At 33.0% G+C, this 17,381-nt stretch overlaps 2 protein-coding genes across 3 annotated transcripts; both read left to right on the top strand.

The window, feature by feature from the left end:
* Window positions 1–1,535: 1,535 nt before the first annotated feature.
* LOC112026516 (hexokinase-2, chloroplastic) lies at window positions 1,536–6,305 on the top strand. Of its 2 annotated transcripts, XM_065760103.1 has the most exons (10): window positions 1,536–1,648; window positions 1,829–2,149; window positions 2,424–2,574; window positions 2,846–3,028; window positions 3,861–3,935; window positions 4,022–4,177; window positions 4,288–4,383; window positions 4,483–4,613; window positions 5,065–5,146; window positions 5,699–6,305. In XM_065760103.1, the coding sequence occupies exons 2-10, from the start codon at window positions 1,863–1,865 to the stop codon at window positions 6,035–6,037; spliced, it is 1,500 nt and encodes a 499-aa protein (XP_065616175.1). In that variant the 5' UTR covers window positions 1,536–1,648; window positions 1,829–1,862; the 3' UTR covers window positions 6,038–6,305. The 2 variants fall into 2 exon arrangements, with proteins under 2 accessions (XP_065616175.1, XP_023914974.2); XM_024059206.2 differs by lacking the exon at window positions 1,536–1,648 and having other exon boundaries at window positions 1,738–2,149.
* Window positions 6,306–11,010: 4,705 nt separating this feature from the next.
* On the top strand, window positions 11,011–15,926 carry LOC112026506 (AP-2 complex subunit sigma). The gene is made up of 6 exons (XM_065760107.1): window positions 11,011–11,200; window positions 11,315–11,413; window positions 11,497–11,547; window positions 11,901–12,074; window positions 14,348–14,407; window positions 15,615–15,926. Exons 1-6 carry the CDS (start codon window positions 11,198–11,200, stop codon window positions 15,654–15,656), a joined length of 429 nt encoding a protein of 142 aa, XP_065616179.1. The 5' UTR covers window positions 11,011–11,197; the 3' UTR covers window positions 15,657–15,926.
* The last annotated feature ends 1,455 nt before the right edge of the window (window positions 15,927–17,381 follow it).

Below are 17,381 nucleotides of genomic sequence, written 5' to 3'. Positions count from 1 at the left end.
TCAATCGCTTGCCACAGACGGCGCCAAACTGATGACGCAAGAATCTGCCCCATCAGTATGTTCCTTGTCAGTATGATGGATGACTTGTAAAACCAGTTTCCCAAAAAGCACTCAATAGATAAAGGTACCGGTTTGGGGCTTGCCAAGGACCCTTTAATGCTTAAGTTAGTATGATGGACGACTTGTCGTCAGTATGATGGACAACATGTAAAACCAGTTTCACAAAAAGCACTCAATAGATAAAGGCACCGATTTGGGGCCTACCAATGACCCTCCGATGCTTAAGTTAGCTTGATCTCTCTGGAAAAACTGTAACTTATATAGCAGTGTGTGTTTATGTCCTTTTACTTGTTTTTCTTGGCTTTATGTAGCCTTAGGCTAAGTTAATTCTCAGCAAACCATTATGTTGCAGCTGGATAATCAATGCTTAATGATTGTAATTTAACTCCAACGTTTTCTATTCGTAATTGGTTCTTAATTCTACATTATTGGATGACGGTAACAATTTTGTGCTATTCATTGCTCAGTTATTGATTGCTGCCTGGAGTTAATGCACATACACTCGTCCATACCTTTACTCGTCACTATCAATGATGGTTTGCAAGTAAATGACGACCGTTTATATGCTACTCGTCAAATATGTTCTTCCAATCCAATTGCCCTTTTGTACTAACCATGATTTCTTTCCATCTTAGTCTTTTATTTATCATTGTTTGACGATAAGAGGATATGACGACTTCCAAGAGACCGCATTCATATCCGTGTAGAGTATATATATATAGTTTTTTTTTTTTTTTTTTGGAGAAAGAGTATATATATACATATAATTAATACGTCCTCAATAGTCAAATCCGCTCCCCACTAAAGAAATAAAGTCACGTTTTCGCATTCATATCCGTGTAGAGTATATATATAGTTTTTTTTTTTTTGGAGAAAGAGTATATATATATATATATATATAATTAATACGTCCTCAATAGTCAAATCCGTTCCCCACTAAAGAAATAAAGTCATGTTTTTTTTCTTGTTGGGCGTTAGCACAATCTTAATAAAAGAGTTTTAAAGGCATTCAAGTTTTGTTTTGAAACTCTATTTAAAAAAAAAAAAAGTTTTGTTTGGACAAAATAGAGAGTTTTAGAAGTTTGAAGATTAAAAGAATAATTCTACAATTTACATTTTATATTTTATAAATCCATAGAAAACCCTTCTGTATGTTTGTTTTTCAAAAAAAAAATTTTAATTTTTTTTCTAAAAAAACTATACCCTTAAATTGCTGAAAAATACGAACAACCATCAACATTGCATCACTGCAAATTCTTCAACCTAAACCGGCAACAAATTTTATTCATGCGAAGAAAACAAAGAAAGTAAAGTAAAAAAAAAAAAAAGTTTTCTTGAATCGCCAACAGTGTTTACAGACAGTGCGCGTATTATGCACGCAATCTCATGTGAGAATATGACCAGAACAAGAACAAAGCAGAGATGTTGTTGTGTTGTTCACAAAAAAAATGTTGTTGTGTCCACATCGGCTAGTCCGCCCAAACTGTAGCTTTGTTCCCCCAAAACAAAAAACAAAAATAAAAAAAACAACAACAATTTATAACTGGAAGGTAACGACCAGTTTAGGTCGTTAGCAAAACCAAAACCGGTAAGCATAAACCTTGTACAGTTTACTAGCTTAGTATGTCTTTCTTTCTTAAATCTATAGTATTTCTTTTTATAATACAAATTTGAAACCTTATTAATAATAATATTATGTACTAGTACTACTCTACTTACTCTGCATCTCAACCTCGTTTTGACTCTCTGTATCTAATTTTCTTCACAGTACTCACCGTCGACAACAAGAACAACAAGAAGCAATGTCAACTGTCACAGCAACCTCCCCAGCCGTCGGATCGTTTTGTATTCCGAGATCACGGGGGCGCATCAATATGCCTCGGTTCACCATGACCGTCCGATCTAGTAACGCTGTCTCTGCTGGCGTTGCCCCAATCTTGACCAAGTTTAAGCACGACTGTGCTACCCCTCTGCCCCTTTTGCGCCACGTGGCGGATGCAATGGCCGCTGATATGCGCGCTGGTCTTGCCGTTGATGGCGGGAGTGATCTCAAGATGATCCTCAGCTATGTTGATACTCTCCCTACTGGGTGTGTGTTTCTTTGTTACTTTGATCCTCTCACTGTATGTATGAATATGTACTTGGTTTTGATTCCTAATAATATGTTGGAAAAAAGTTAGTAACTTTATGCTAGTAAAGATCAATAACCTTCTTTTTCTTTCTCTGAATTTTTAATTTAATTTATATTATTTTTTTATAAAGTTGGTGCCAAAGTTGTTTTTGATTCTTAATTGTAAGAGGGTGCAATTTTGTGTACATGAATATTAAATGTTATCTAAAGTATGTGTTATGTATTGTAAAAGGAATGAGAGAGGGTTGTTTTATGCTTTGGATCTTGGTGGCACAAACTTCCGGGTGCTAAGGGTGCAGTTAGGTGGGAAGGAAGAGCGTGTGATCGCTACCGAGTTTGATCAAGTGTCCATACCTCAAGAGCTCATGTTTGGTACCTCTGAGGTCTGTTTCCCCCATCATTTTGGTACATTGTTATGTGTGTGTGTGTTTTTTTTTATTTTATTTTTTAAATTAGTGTGTTTTGACCAAGAGTCATGTGGCTCATTAGGATTGTCTGGTTCTTTCTGCGGAGAGAAACCTGGGTTCTAATCCCCAACCCCACCTGATCCCCTCTCAATTGGGGGTTTTCATTTTGGTATAATGTTTAGTATGTTATGTGGCCACTTATTTATAAGCTAAGCTGTTATTAATTCTTTTGAGTCCAAAACTGCAGGAGCTTTTTGATTTTATAGCTTCTGGGTTGGCAAAATTTGCAGAAAAGGAGGGTGGAAAGTTTCATCTGCCACCTGGAAGGAAAAGGGAGATTGGATTCACATTCTCTTTTCCTGTGAGGCAGACGTCTATAGACTCTGGCATACTAATCAAGTGGACAAAGGGTTTTGCCGTCTCTGGAACGGTTTGTATTTTACATTTTTATAATGGTATAAGTAGGAGATGCTATTGATGATTTTTGCCCTGTTTCTACTATTTATATTAGCAACAATATTCGTGATGAAAGTAGATTATAGTATTGAAATTTGTGCGACCAATTCAATTCCATTAGCAGTAATACCTGAAAGGTGGCAGGGATATATATTGAAGCATGATAAAATAACGTTGTGGAAAAAAGGATTATGCTCAATGAGAAAAGTCTCAGCTGGGGAGGGGGACACTGTTATAACATGATTGCCTTGAAAAAAAAAAAGGGGGAACAGTTTATGATATAAAATTTATTGAAAACGTGTACTCCCATAATTGTTTTAGCACTTCCCTTCCAGCTCCAGAAAAGGACTTTTTGTTAGTTTCTGTTTGGGAAGAAAGTATCTTGTGGCATTGGTTGATTCAGTTGGTTGGCTATATCCATATCGACCAGAGGAGCTTCTCAAAATTTTTCAAAGCTGTGATTTATATTGTACATGAGTTTGTATGACAAGATACAGAAAGAGAGTTGGTTTATGATGTGGAAGGACCTAATTGTAAGCGAAATAAAGCCTGATGGAATCTAGGTCAAATGGTGGTTTTTAAAATAGTTTTTCAATTCCATTTCAATGAAAAGTAGACTATGAACAATCTTTTACTGTAGTGTTTTGTGCCTGATCTGACTTATAGTAACTTTTGTTTGCTGTCTTTGGTCAATTTTAATGACCTTAATACTTTCTTTTGGTAAATTTCAGCCCTATTTCTTATAGTGGCGGCATAAACTTGTTAACTTTATACAAGCATAATGGAGAACTTCGAACTCCTTACAGGCAGGAAGAGACGTAGTGGCTTGTTTAAATGAGGCTATGGATAGGCAAGGACTGGATATGCGGGTGTCTGCCCTGGTATGTTGTTCTTATGTTAGCTTCTTCTTTGAAGAAATTTGTAGAACAATGAATTGATCAAGATTTTATAAATTAATGCAAAGTAGGTTAATGATACTGTTGGAACATTAGCTGGAGCAAGATACTGGGATGATGATGTCATGGTTGCTGTCATTTTGGGTACTGGAACCAATGCTTGCTATGTTGAACGGATGGATGCTATTCCTAAACTGCAGGGTCATGTGTCCCCTTCTGGAAGAACGGTGTATATGAGTTCCCCAATGCTTATCTCTCACTTTATAACTTTTACAATACCCGTAGTTTAGATTATATCCTTAATTTAAAATTTAAAAAAAAAAAAAAAAAATTGCAGATTGTTAATACTGAGTGGGGAGCATTCTCGAATGGTCTTCCTTTAACTGTTTTTGATAAAGACATGGATGCTGCTAGTATTAATCCTGGTGAGCAGGTAAGCTCTAGTTTCTGTCATAAATGTTCATTTATTGTTGAAGGTATAATTGAATTATGGAATACAAAGTCATCAATGGTGTTCATATTTTATGGACAGATCTTTGAGAAGACAATCTCTGGAATGTATCTCGGTGAAATTGTACGAAGAGTGCTACTAAAGATGGCTGCAGAAGGAGCCTTGTTTGGTGAATCTGTTCCAGAAAAACTATCCACTCCATTTGTACTCCGGTAAGTAGAACTTTCACTCTTGCAAAATCTAGTTTAAATTTCAAATTCACCTTTAGTCGTTCTTGTAGATCTAAATGAATTCTGTTGCTATTTGGTTGAGTTATATTTACTTTGCATTCTATTTGGGCTGTTGCTGTCTGTATCCCGTTATGGGACTTATTTTTTTATTCGCATTTTGGTCCTCATATCCTTGACAAAATGATTGTTGCGCTTTCAACAAATCTTCAGCATTGTTGTACACTTGCATTTTCATTTCAAATCAGAAATTACAATCTAATTACTCTTGCTTGAAAGCTAGGTATAACAAATCATGAAAAACTTGATTTTCACTTATTTGTGAAATCTGCAGTGAGCTGACCTATCTTTAGGACTATTTCCCTTTTCTTCACAACTAATCTTTGGTCAATTATTAGAGTTCTCATTACAACTGTTTGTTCTGAACTAATGACAGGACTCCAGATCTTTCTGCCATGCAGCAGGACAACTCAGATGATCTTAATGTTGTTGGATCAATCCTCTATAACATTGCTGGGGTAAACTCCTTGCATTGTCCCATCCTTTTGAAAATCAACCTCTATATTTGTGATAGTGAATAAGAGGGCTGGGAAGCATGGACTGGGAACAAATTGCATATGTGAGAATAATTTTCAAAGACCTCTTGATAATATTAAAATTTTGAATCAATGTGAGTGCAGGAATATAGTACAGTAGATAACAGAAGCACTTATTTCTACACGCACAAACATACATGAGTGGCATTCTGACTAAACTATGAGAACAAGTGGAATTTTGCATCACTGGTTCATAATTATTTTTTTCAAGATAATGACAGTTTTGTTGACCTCCATGTATCTTGTAAAAAAAAAGGGGGGGGGGTGTTGAAAGATTGCAAGTGAATAAAAGCTGGGGCAACTTTGTTTTGTTAAATAGAAAACGCATACCATTGACATATACTTGGAATATCTTTGACCTATTTGTAGGATGTTGACTACGATGAAAAATGTAGCGTTTCATTGAAGTATTCTATGAAATCTTTTATGCAATAGTAATTTTCTTTCTTGTTTTCTTCTGAATCTTGGGATCAGGTTGAGAGCAACTTAAGTGCAAGGAAGATTGTCCTAGAGGTTTGCGACACTATTGTGATGCGAGGTGGCCGTTTAGCTGGTGCAGGAATTGTGGGGATTCTGCAAAAGATGGAAGAGGATTCAACAGGTCTCATCTTTGGGAAGAGGACAGTGGTGGCTATGGATGGAGGCTTGTATGAGCATTACCCTCAGTACAAAAGATACTTAAAAGATGCTGTTAAAGAGATTTTAGGGTTGGAAAAATCAAAGAATGTGGTTATAGAACACACAAAAGACGGGTCTGGTATAGGGGCTTCTCTCCTTGCTGCTTCAAACTCCAAATATGAGCACGACTTCTAGGGTGTGACAACATCCTGATGACCGATTTATAGTATGGACGTTTAATTTATCTCCAAGTCAGAAAAGTATCAAATTTAGTCTTGTATTGTAATATAATTTGTCATTGGGTTAATAATTAAGAGTGAAGAGAATAAGAGCAAAGAACACAGTAAGAGTTTAGAAAATTGCTTCAAGGTTATAATGTAGCTGTATTTTTAGAACTCATGCACTATTTTCCTATGGTGCAATTTTGTGTATGTTTTATGCAGCAACCATTCCATTCTAGTAACGATTGTATTCAATCACTGATTAAATTAGTTTAGTGTAATTCAATCCTGTCCTTGTAGCAGAGCTCACATGGGATCCTTTTTTCACTTCTTGGTTCTCATATTCTTTACAAAATGATTGTGATGCTTTCACCAAATCTTCTGCATCAGTAATAAGAGAAATATTCTTTTGAAAAACAGTTTTTTTTTTTTTTCCTGTTCTTTTCAACACTGCTCTTTTATACAATATCACAATGACACAAAATACGTTATATTAGGAATGGATAGACCATGAAATAGAATTCTAGTGCTGATAAAATGAGTTTTAAGTATTAATTATTTTCAGCATCTTCATGGAATATATATTAATTTACTTTCATGGAAAACAACTATTAATTTGACTCAAAGCATTATGATTCTCTACCATCATAGAGTCTCGACTCAAGTCTTTATAGATCTTGTGCCCGCACATTTTCATTTCAAATAACAAATTACTATCTAGTTACTCTTTGTTTGAAAGCTTGGTATAACAAATCTTTTAAGACTTGGTTTTCACTGTATTCAATTGACATCTACAATGGCTTGACCTATTTTCATGATTATCTCCCTTTCTCCGAAGCTAATCTTCGGTCAATTATAATTAGAGTTCTCAATAAACCCATTTGTTCTAAGCTAATTGCAGGAACCCATATCTTTGTGCTCTGCAGCAGGACAACTTAGATGATCTTAAAACTTTTCGGACCAATCTTGTATGATATAGCTAATAGTTGGGAGAAAATGGGCAAATGCCCCTTCAAAAAAAAAAAATCTAGCATTTTGCCATATTTCTCAAACTAATTAGGAAAATGCCTCTCTTTTGAAAATCGAGTTTCTCAAAATCGATTTAGGCCTTTTAGCGGCGTTTTTAAGGAGCTTATAGTGACGTTTTCAGGACCTATAGTGGCGTTTTATAACTTGATTTATATAAAATCAAGTTATAGGTAAAAAAAAATTAAAAAAATTGCTTATAACTCAATTTAATGGAAGTCGAGTTACAAAACGTAACTATAGATCCTGGAAACATCACTATAGGTCCTTAAAAACGCCGCTATAGGGCTCCAGATTTTTTTTTTATAACTCGATTTTGAGAAAATCGAGTTTCAAAAGAGGGGCATTTTCCTAATTAGTTTGAAAAATAGGGCAAAACGCTGCTTAGTTTGCCCAAAAAGGGCATTTAGCAATTTTGTCCCTAATAGTTGGGGTATACTCTTAGCATTGCCTCACCTGTTGATATAGATTTAAAAAAGAAGTTTATAAGATATCTCTATCAGCTTGAAAAAAAGATTTAAACTTGGAAACCAACATATAGGGTGCTAACCATGCGATCAGTATAAGGTTTTAAATGATGGAGTGCTCATAAATAATTCGAGCTTGACTTGAGGAAAAATTTGTTTGTTTTTCTTTATTTAGCAAATGATTCACATGCATGATTAAGTTTGGCTATTAAACAAGCAAAACCCAAAGATAATTATGTATTTAGGATTAAGGTTGTGAATACGAGTACATATAAATATTATATGTTTATAACTATATATATACAAGTATAAAATATATTTATATAGATTTGATTTTGGATTGTGTAAATTTATAATATAGTATCTCTTATAACTCAATCGACATTTCCTGTTGTTTCTAATAGAGACATCTATGATTTGAATTCTCTCTTCCCCATCATCAACTCCAATAATATTATACTTTTATAAATTCTTAAACGAAAGTCATTATATCTCATTCATGGTTTTAAAAATTAAAACAGTCAAAGAACTAGAAAAAGGGATTGGTTCTTAATTTTTACCTGTTGGTTCGGTTTTTAAAACAATGATGCCATTACCTATAATAATACTATGATTAAATTATGAAAAAAAATTACTTATTAAGAGCATTTGCATTGGATGTTATAAAAACATTTCTATTTTAATACACCAAAAAGTAATTATATATATTTTAACGTGGCATTTAACATTATACCTTATATCACATCTTATATTCTTCCATACAACACATTAAAATAATATTGACTCAAAACAGAACCCAAAGCAAATGATAACTAATTTTTTTTTTACCATTTTTTATATATTTCCATAAACGTGGAATAAATTTTTTTATTAAAATAGTCTATTACCCAGGCCCAAGAATTAAAAAAATGGAGAGAGAAAATTGAAAGTTGAATTAAAAAGAATTTTTTTAGTTATTGACATTGTGCTAAATGCTAAAAAATTTAGCATTTATCACAATGTTCCATATAAGTTTATTAAGAAGTAATAACGTTGACTTTTAATGGTAAATTTTTTTTTTTGGTTTTCTATAGTGTTTTTTTAAGGCTTTCAACTAGAGACTAATCACTGTTCGTGCCGGGTGAGCCCACGAAGGGGTAAAGTACTGGTCTAGGAAATTCTTTTCAAAGTGCAGGTAGCAGGACTCGAACTAGGGAGCACACCTAGTCAAACCCAATACAAGCACTTTGAGACCAAGAACCCAACCAATTTAGCCAACTCTCTGGATTAATGGTAACTCTTTATCATCGTATCTAGACATTTTTTAGTATAAACGGATATTCAAACCAAATCTATTATTTTAGCGCAAGAGTGGTATCAAAAAAAAAAAAAAAATTAAGAGTTTAGAAAATTGCTTCAAGGTTATAATGTAGCTGTAATTTTAGAACTCATGCACTATTTTCCTATGGTGCAATTTTGTGTATGTTTTATGCAGCAACCATTCCATTCTAGTAACGATTGTATTCAATCACTGATTAAATTAGTCTAGTGTAATTCAATCCTGTCCTTGTAGCAGAGCTCACATGGGATCCTTTTTTCACTTCTTGGTTCTCATATTCTTTACAAAATGATTGTGATGCTTTCACCAAATCTTCTGCATCAGTAATAAGAGAAATATTCTTTTGAAAAACAGTTTTTTTTTTCCTGTTCTTTTCCACACTGCTCTTTTATACAATATCACAATGACACAAAATACGTTATATTAGGAATGAATAGACCATGAAATAGAATTCTAGTGCTGATAAAATGAGTTTTAAGTATTAATTATTTTCAACATCTTCATGGAATATATATTAATTTACTTTCATGGAAAACAACTATTAATTTGACTCAAAGCATTATGATTCTCTACCAACATAGAGTCTCGACTCAAGTCTTTATAGATCTTGTGCCCTCACATTTTCATTTCAAATAACAAATTACTATCTAGTTACTCTTTGTTTGAAAGCTTGGTATAACAAATCTTTTAAGACTTGGTTTTCACTGTATTCAATTGACATCTACAATGGGTTGACCTATTTTCATGATTATCTCCCTTTCTCCGAAGCTAATCTTCGGTCAATTATAATTAGAGTTCTCAATAAACCCATTTGTTCTAAGCTAATTGCAGGAACCCATATCTTTGTGCTCTGCAGCAGGACAACTCAGATGATCTTAAAACTTTTCGGACTAATCCTAATAGCTAATAGTTGGGGTATACTCTTAGCATTGCCTCACCTGTTGATACAGATTTAAAAAAAAAAGTTTATAAGATATCTCTGTCAGCTTGAAAAAAAGATTTAAACTTGGAAACCAACATATAGGGTGCTAACCATGCGATCAGTATAAGGTTGTAAATGATGAAGTGCTCATAAATAATTCGAGCTTGACTTGAGGAAAAACTTGTTTGTTTTTCTTTATTTAGCAAATGATTCACATGCATGATTAAGTTTGGCTATTAAACAAGCAAAACCCAAACATAATTATGTATTTAGGATTAAGGTTGTGAATACGAGTACATATAAATATTATATGTTTATAACTTTATATGTACAAGTATAAAATATATTTATATAGATTTGATTTTGGATTGTGTAAATTTATAATATAGTATCTCTTATAACTCAATTGACATTTCTTATTGTTTCTAATAGAGACATCTATGATTTGAATTCTCTCTTCCACATCATCAATTCCAATAATATTATACTTTTATAAATTCTTAAACGAAAGTCATTATATCTCATTCATGGTTTTAAAAATTGGAACAGTCAAAGAACTAGAAAAAGGGATTGGTTCTTAATTTTTACCTGTTGGTTTGGTTTTTAAAACAATGATGCCATTAACTATAGTAATACTATGATTAAATTATGAAAAAAATTACTTATTAAGAGCATTTGCATTGGATGTTATAAAAACATTTCTATTTTAATACACCAAAAAGTTATTTTATATATTTTAACATGGCATTTAACATTATACCTTATATTACATCTTATATTCTTCCATACAACACATTAAAATAATATTGACTCAAAACACAACCCAAAGCAAATGATAACTAATTTTTTTTTTTACCATTTTTTTTATATATTTCCATTAACGTGGAATAAATTTTTTATTAAAATAGTCTATTAACCAGACCAAGAATTAAAAATAAGGAGAGAGAAAATTGAAAGTTGATTTAAAAAGAATTTTTTAGTTATTGACATTGTGCTAAATGCTAAAAAAATTTAGCATTTATCACAATGTTCTATATAGATTTATTAAGAAGTAATAATGTCGACTTTTAATGATAATTCTTTATCATCGTATCAAGACATTTTTTAATATAAGCGGAAATTAAACCAAAATCTTTTTTTTTTTTTGGGTTAAACCAAAATCTATTATTTTAGCATAAGAGACTTTATTGAGAACCCACAAAAATAAATAAAATTGGCACACCATTGATTGGTCAGATTCTACATACGTTACAGTTTTTCACCCGTTGTCCCTTCTCGCAAAGACTTTGAACCTGCGACTGGTATTTGAGCTGTGCCCTAGATTTTCGCTCTCTCCAAAATCCAATTCCATTTCAATTTCTAGCTCCTCTCTTGCTTAATTTCCTTCATTTTCATTCAAAAATGGTAATACAATTATCACTTTTTCATATTTATTTGTCTTTGATTCTTCATTGTTCAAAGAAAAATGAGTTTCAATGTTGTTGAATCATTTCGTTAAAATCTTTGTGAATTTGGCAGATCCGGTTCATTCTATTACAGAACAGGCAAGGAAAGACCCGTCTTGCCAAGTACTACGTTCCTCTCGAGGATTCCGAGAAACACAAGGTCGAATACGAGGTATGATCTTCCTGTTTTGATTCTAAACTATAAATGTTTTTTGGATTTTTCTAGGGTTTTGAATTTGATGGGTTTTTTTGTAGGTTCATCGATTGGTGGTAAACAGAGATCCCAAGTTCACGAATTTCGTCGAGGTGAAAATTCCCTATGCTTTGACTTAGTTACAGAGAAATTGTTGGGAAAATGAATGGGGTTTAGAACTTTGATTCTCACATTTCATATGTTTGTGACCCAAGAAATTAAAAACACTTCATTTATAGTTTGGCAACTAAGTTAAATCTGCTGACTGAAAATTGTTTACTCCATTGCTTCTGTTAATCTGCAATTCGTTGCAATGTTGTATGATGTTTGATGGAATTGTGAGTTTCTTTCATGATTGTTATCAATGTGTCAATTAGGCTATAGTTTGTTCAGGCGGCTTGTAGTTGGCTTGTAGTTAATATGTCATTGCTAAGTGCTGATGATGTGATTGTTATGCATTTTACAGTTCCGCACTCATAAGGTAATCTACAGGCGCTATGCTGGGTTATTTTTCTCGCTCTGCGTTGACATTACTGATAATGAGTTGGCTTATTTGGAGTGCATCCATTTATTCGTGGAGATACTGGATCATTTCTTCAGCAATGTGTGCGAGCTAGATTTGGTTTTTAACTTCCACAAGGTTTGTCGCTTATCATGATTTTTCTGTGCAATTATCTGCAAAGCCTACTCGATGCTCATCTGCTTCTTGTATATGTCTATTGATTCTAGTGTCTAGTACTTCATGCTGTTATAGAAGTCAATATTTCTGAAATAATATTTCCACCTAAAGAAGTATCTAGGAAAAAGATGGAAAGTCCTACACAAAGAAGCATGTTTATTGAATAACAGTATTGTGCATCTGAAAGTGTCATCTGAAATGGTGCTTTCTTTTTGGACCAAGAAAGAAAAAGAGCCCTTTCTATATCTAGAAATATAATTATTAAAAAGAATGCTTTCAATACTATGATCAAAGGTTTTTTAGGAAGTAATGTTTTTATTTTTTAGACTCAGGTACCCAAAAAATAGGAATGACATTTCGATGACTATTTCTAATAAATGCAATAGAACTCCTGTTTGGAATAGTTCTTTTAGAATAAATATATCATTGAATTGCTATTTCAAGTGGTGCCTTAAGAGCCATCTTTCATGTATAATAAGTGTGCTATGAGCATTTATGTTCATGTCTCGTTGTACTAGTGATGAGTGAGCTCAGTAAATTGATTTAAGATAAAGCCCCTTATTGTATGTTTTCTGTAGATGATATAGTTGTTGTGACCCCTGTACATCTGAGAAGTCCACTCCCCCCCCCCCCCCCCCCCTTCTTCCCCAAACTTCAATGCTATCAGCGTCTCCATAGCCTTGTCTCCTCCATCCAACTGCCATAACCATTTCCCCAACAAAGCTTTACTGAACGAAGTGATTTTCCATATTCCTAAACCACCATTGACCATAGGAGCACACACCTTATCCCAACCCACCAGATGCAGCTAGGGTGTATCACCCATCCCATCCCACAAGAAATCCCTTTGCAGTTTCTCAATCCTATTAGTCACTCGTGTAGGAATAGTGAACAAAGGAAAAATGAGGAAAATTATTTAATGATAGGGTAACCTGGATTGATGAAAAAAATGAGGGAGAGTCATTTGAGATGGTTTGGTCATGTGTAGAGGAGAGTGATTAATTTACAAGTGAGAGACAATGATTTGATTCAATGATTCAAGTCAAGAGAATGAAAGGGTAGAGGGAGACTTGAAATAAAATTAATAGATGTGAGAAAAAATGATATGTTAATAAGGAGGTAACAAAGATTATGACTTTGGATAGAATAGAATGAATAAAAAAAATACATGTAGCCAACCTTGACTAATCTATTGAGGATTTATAGCCGACCCCAAAATTTTGGATTAAGGCTTTTTCATTATGTTGAAAAGAATTGCCAAAAGTTTATTATTTGAAGAGTCATCTTTGCTTATATCACAAAGGTGCTACTTGAAATAGTGCTTCTGTGAAAACCTTGCAAACCATGAAATTATTATTTCATATATCACATAACACTTATAATGTATCAGAATATGGCTATCAAGAAAGTTTGTTTTAAAACTGTGATGAAAGCATTATTTGAAATAATTTCTGAAGATAAGAAACAAATTCTGTATAATTTGTCATATCTAAAGGTATTGTTTGAGTCTTAATTAGAATGGTAAAATAATGCTTTTAAGACACAAAAGGTGCTATTTTCACTTGTTATAATACTTAATTAGATCTAAATGCTTTCAATATTTTGATAGAAGCATTACATTGACTAATCTTTGTCGACATAGAAATTCCAAGTATATGAAGTATTGGTTCCAGATGCTAGATGGTCCATGGAAATTTGCTAGATTTTATATCTTACCATGTGTGGAAATACTGACAACGAGTTAGCAAAGTTTACCCTGCTGATTAATTAGCAGTGTTGGTATCTAAGTCTCCATTGTTGAAAAATGATTCTTGGCAGTTTTGTGATGCCCTTACACTATACCATAAAATACAATCTCTAATTCCTTTCATGTTAGGTTGGTCATGCTGCACAATGCATGTTCTATCCAAAACATCATTTCTCTTACAACCTGTGGGTCTTCGATTGTGTGGGGTCCACATGTTTGTGAATAGATGATGTATTATCAGATGCACTAGATACCATTTCAAGTAGCATAAAATTCTTTATGTTATATAAACTCCTGTTGGAAGTTACACGAGATCATGGAGGATATTGTTTGATCGGAAATATTACTTTATGTTCTACCCATACCCTCAGCTTGTCTGTTTTTGGAGAAAAAAGAGGGGGCAACAGATTGGTGTATAGTGTATATCTGTTCTTATCGTTTCATGGCAATAATTATTATAGTGATCCTTTTTTGTTTTTTCATGAAGGTTTATCTGATACTTGATGAATTCATTCTTGCTGGGGAGCTCCAAGAAACAAGCAAAAAGGTTTGCACATTCCTTCCCCCCCCCCCCCCCCCCCCCCCCATTTTCTTTCTCTCTCTCTTTCTTGTTTTGGAGGCAACCACAAACATGTAGGGGTGGCAATATGTGACACAATACACTTTTTTGTGAGTTAGTGTTTAGTGTAAATGAGTCAATTTTGTCTTGACGTGCTTAACTTGCAATTTGCTCAAATGGGCCCAGTTCATTATTCGTGTCAACACAAGTTGACCTATTTTGACACCATCCTATTAACCCATATAGATAAATGTCATTTTATCAAACATAAATTTGAATTTTATAAATAAAGCTGAGTAATTAAAATAATTTTAATAGTTTTATGATAAATTCTTCATTGAAACTCCAAAAGTCCTTAACCCTTTTACCCAAAACAAAGAAAAAAAACTCTCAATTCATTTTATCTTTTTTCGATTGTGTATTTCTAAATTAGGATAAAACTTCATTGGGTTGAGACAAGATAAGAACTTTTATTCTACTTATCAAAAAAAAGAAAAAGAAAAAAGATGAGAACTTTTATTTTGTATGCTAAACTTTAATTAATGTTATTATAAATTAGAATTTGTTTAGATTTTTTTGTTTGTAATTATTATTATTATTTGTTGACTTACAAAACTTAAAAATATGTTAATTATTTTGGGTCATGTCCTTTAAATGTTCTTTAAATGGGTCGTATCCATGTCAATCGAAATACAACATGTTTATTAAGGGGTTGGAATGGATCTTGTTTCTTGTCGACCTAGCATGAATTAAGTATCAAATGTTACGTGGGTTGTGTCGTGTCATCCCACTTAATAAATCAACCATGTTAGGGTTCAAGGATTTTGTTTCAATTCAATTATTAAATGAGTTGGGATAGGGTTGACCCATATAATACTCTTATTTTGACATGACACAAACACAACCCACCCAACATGAATTGCCACCCTGTCAACCTTCCTTACAGAGTGGTTTTTTGATTCTCTTTTATAACTTAGATGCAATATCTGTATGCATAATATGACTGAAGAATTTGGTCATATCGCTAATTGTTGCTTTGACTTGCAGGCGATTATTGAAAGAATGGGCGAACTGGAAAAGTTGGAGTTTTACAGAGTGGTTTTTTGATTCTCTTTTATAACTTAGATGCAATATCTGTATGCATAATATGACTGAAGAATTTGGTCATATCGCTAATTGTTGCTTTGACTTGCAGGCGATTATTGAAAGAATGGGCGAACTGGAAAAGTTGGAGTGAGACCTTATTCTGAGGAGTGTGTTATAGGAGTGTCATTTTTCATTTTTCTTTTTCTTTCCCTTTTTTTCCCCAGTTGGTTTCTATTTTGTTTACAAAATTCATACTGCGGCTTTCTTCTTGTAATATCAGAAAATTGTTCCATGTTCATTTCTCTAATGTGTTTCTTCTTCTTCACTTTTCCCCATGTTGCTGTTAGTAACATGGGTGGCTGTAAGTCATATTCAATCAACAAAGGCAATATACATAAACGTAGCAGCGCTGTGTGCACTATCCAAATTCTTCTGTGTGTGTGTGTTTCTTTTTTTCTTTTTCTTTTTCTTTTTTTTTAAGAATGACATCATTTGAAATTGTATGGCCAGATTCAGCACCTTTGCAAAGTTGGTGCTATCCTGTGAAATTCTGCAGGTGAGAGAGACGTTTTCCTGCTACATCACATTCACAGGTGTTGTCCTCGTGATATGTCTTGATAAAATTTTAAAAGCAATGTCGATTTCACACTCATACATAGACATAGTACACAATTTTAGCTCAAGAAACTAGGGCCTGTTTGGCAAGCAAGTTTAAACTCACATTTTTACACATTTTTTTACTTACATTTTCACCCCATACGTATTTTAAAAAATTACAAGCAATATTAGTCAAACTCTTTTACTAAACGGGTCCTAAAGTTCACACTCAGGCATCTAGTACACAATTTTAGTTAAAAAAAAACTGGAATGTGTGCAATAAATATTTTCTGAACTTTAAAACTTAAAACTTTCTTTAGCCATGACTTTATGCTTGGTAGTTGGTTCTCTATTTGAGGCAAACGGTTTTTTTCCCTCGGTTTATGTGATTCTTGAGATTTACAAGTTGGAAAAGGGAAAATAAATAATCAACAAATGAATAAGATGAAGAAATTTTTTTTTGAATACGACAATACATCTAAAAAACTGGAGCTTTGCAATTCTACTTTTGCCATATAGCCCAAAAATTAAAAATTAAAAAGAAAAACCTCCAAGTAAACTAAATAAAATTTCACTTATAACTATGTTATTATTAAACGTATAATTTTCATGCTTTACAACCTAACATAAACTTTGCTTAAAAAAATAATATAATATGTGTGCGTTTGGAAAGCAATGAAAATTATAAATTATTTTACTATTCAGTTTATTTTTGCTACTATTAAAAGCGACATGTAAAACCCAACACTCCACTCAAATGTATCATATTTTGAAGGGCTCTACCTATTGTCGATAGCCATTAGAATTCAAATTGGCTGTAAAAGTCGGCCTAGGTCAAGGGGTGGGTCAAGTTTCATATGTGGTTGGAGGGTTCTATGTGTGATTGTGAGTGTTATATAGTATACACCGTGAAAGTTTCTCTAATTTTTTTTTTTCTACTTAGAGGTTAGAGTAAATATAAACATTACACTAAGAGTTTGTTTAGATATCATTTATTTTGTTGAAAGTAGTGTGTATAAATGTAAAAGTTAGTTGAAATAGTATAACGATGCTTTTAAATAGTATCAAAAAGTGCAGTGGACTCATAAATACTAGCAAAAATAAGTGGTAAAATAATTTTAATTTTTCATTGGTATCCAAACACACACTAAGAGTTTGTTTGGGAACAACTTATTTAGCTGAAACTGAAATTTTTTTACTGAAAGTATTATAGATAAAATAGTACAATAGTACTCATGAATAGTACCAAAAAATACAATGAGATTCATAAATAGTAATA

Source organism: Quercus suber, unplaced genomic scaffold, assembly GCF_002906115.3.
Source record: "Quercus suber isolate HL8 unplaced genomic scaffold, Cork oak 2.0 scaffold_353, whole genome shotgun sequence".
NCBI classification, from domain to species: Eukaryota; Viridiplantae; Streptophyta; class Magnoliopsida; order Fagales; family Fagaceae; genus Quercus; species Quercus suber.
The sequence above is the reverse complement of the archived record's forward strand: the minus strand, read 5'-3'. Positions and strand labels throughout refer to the sequence as shown.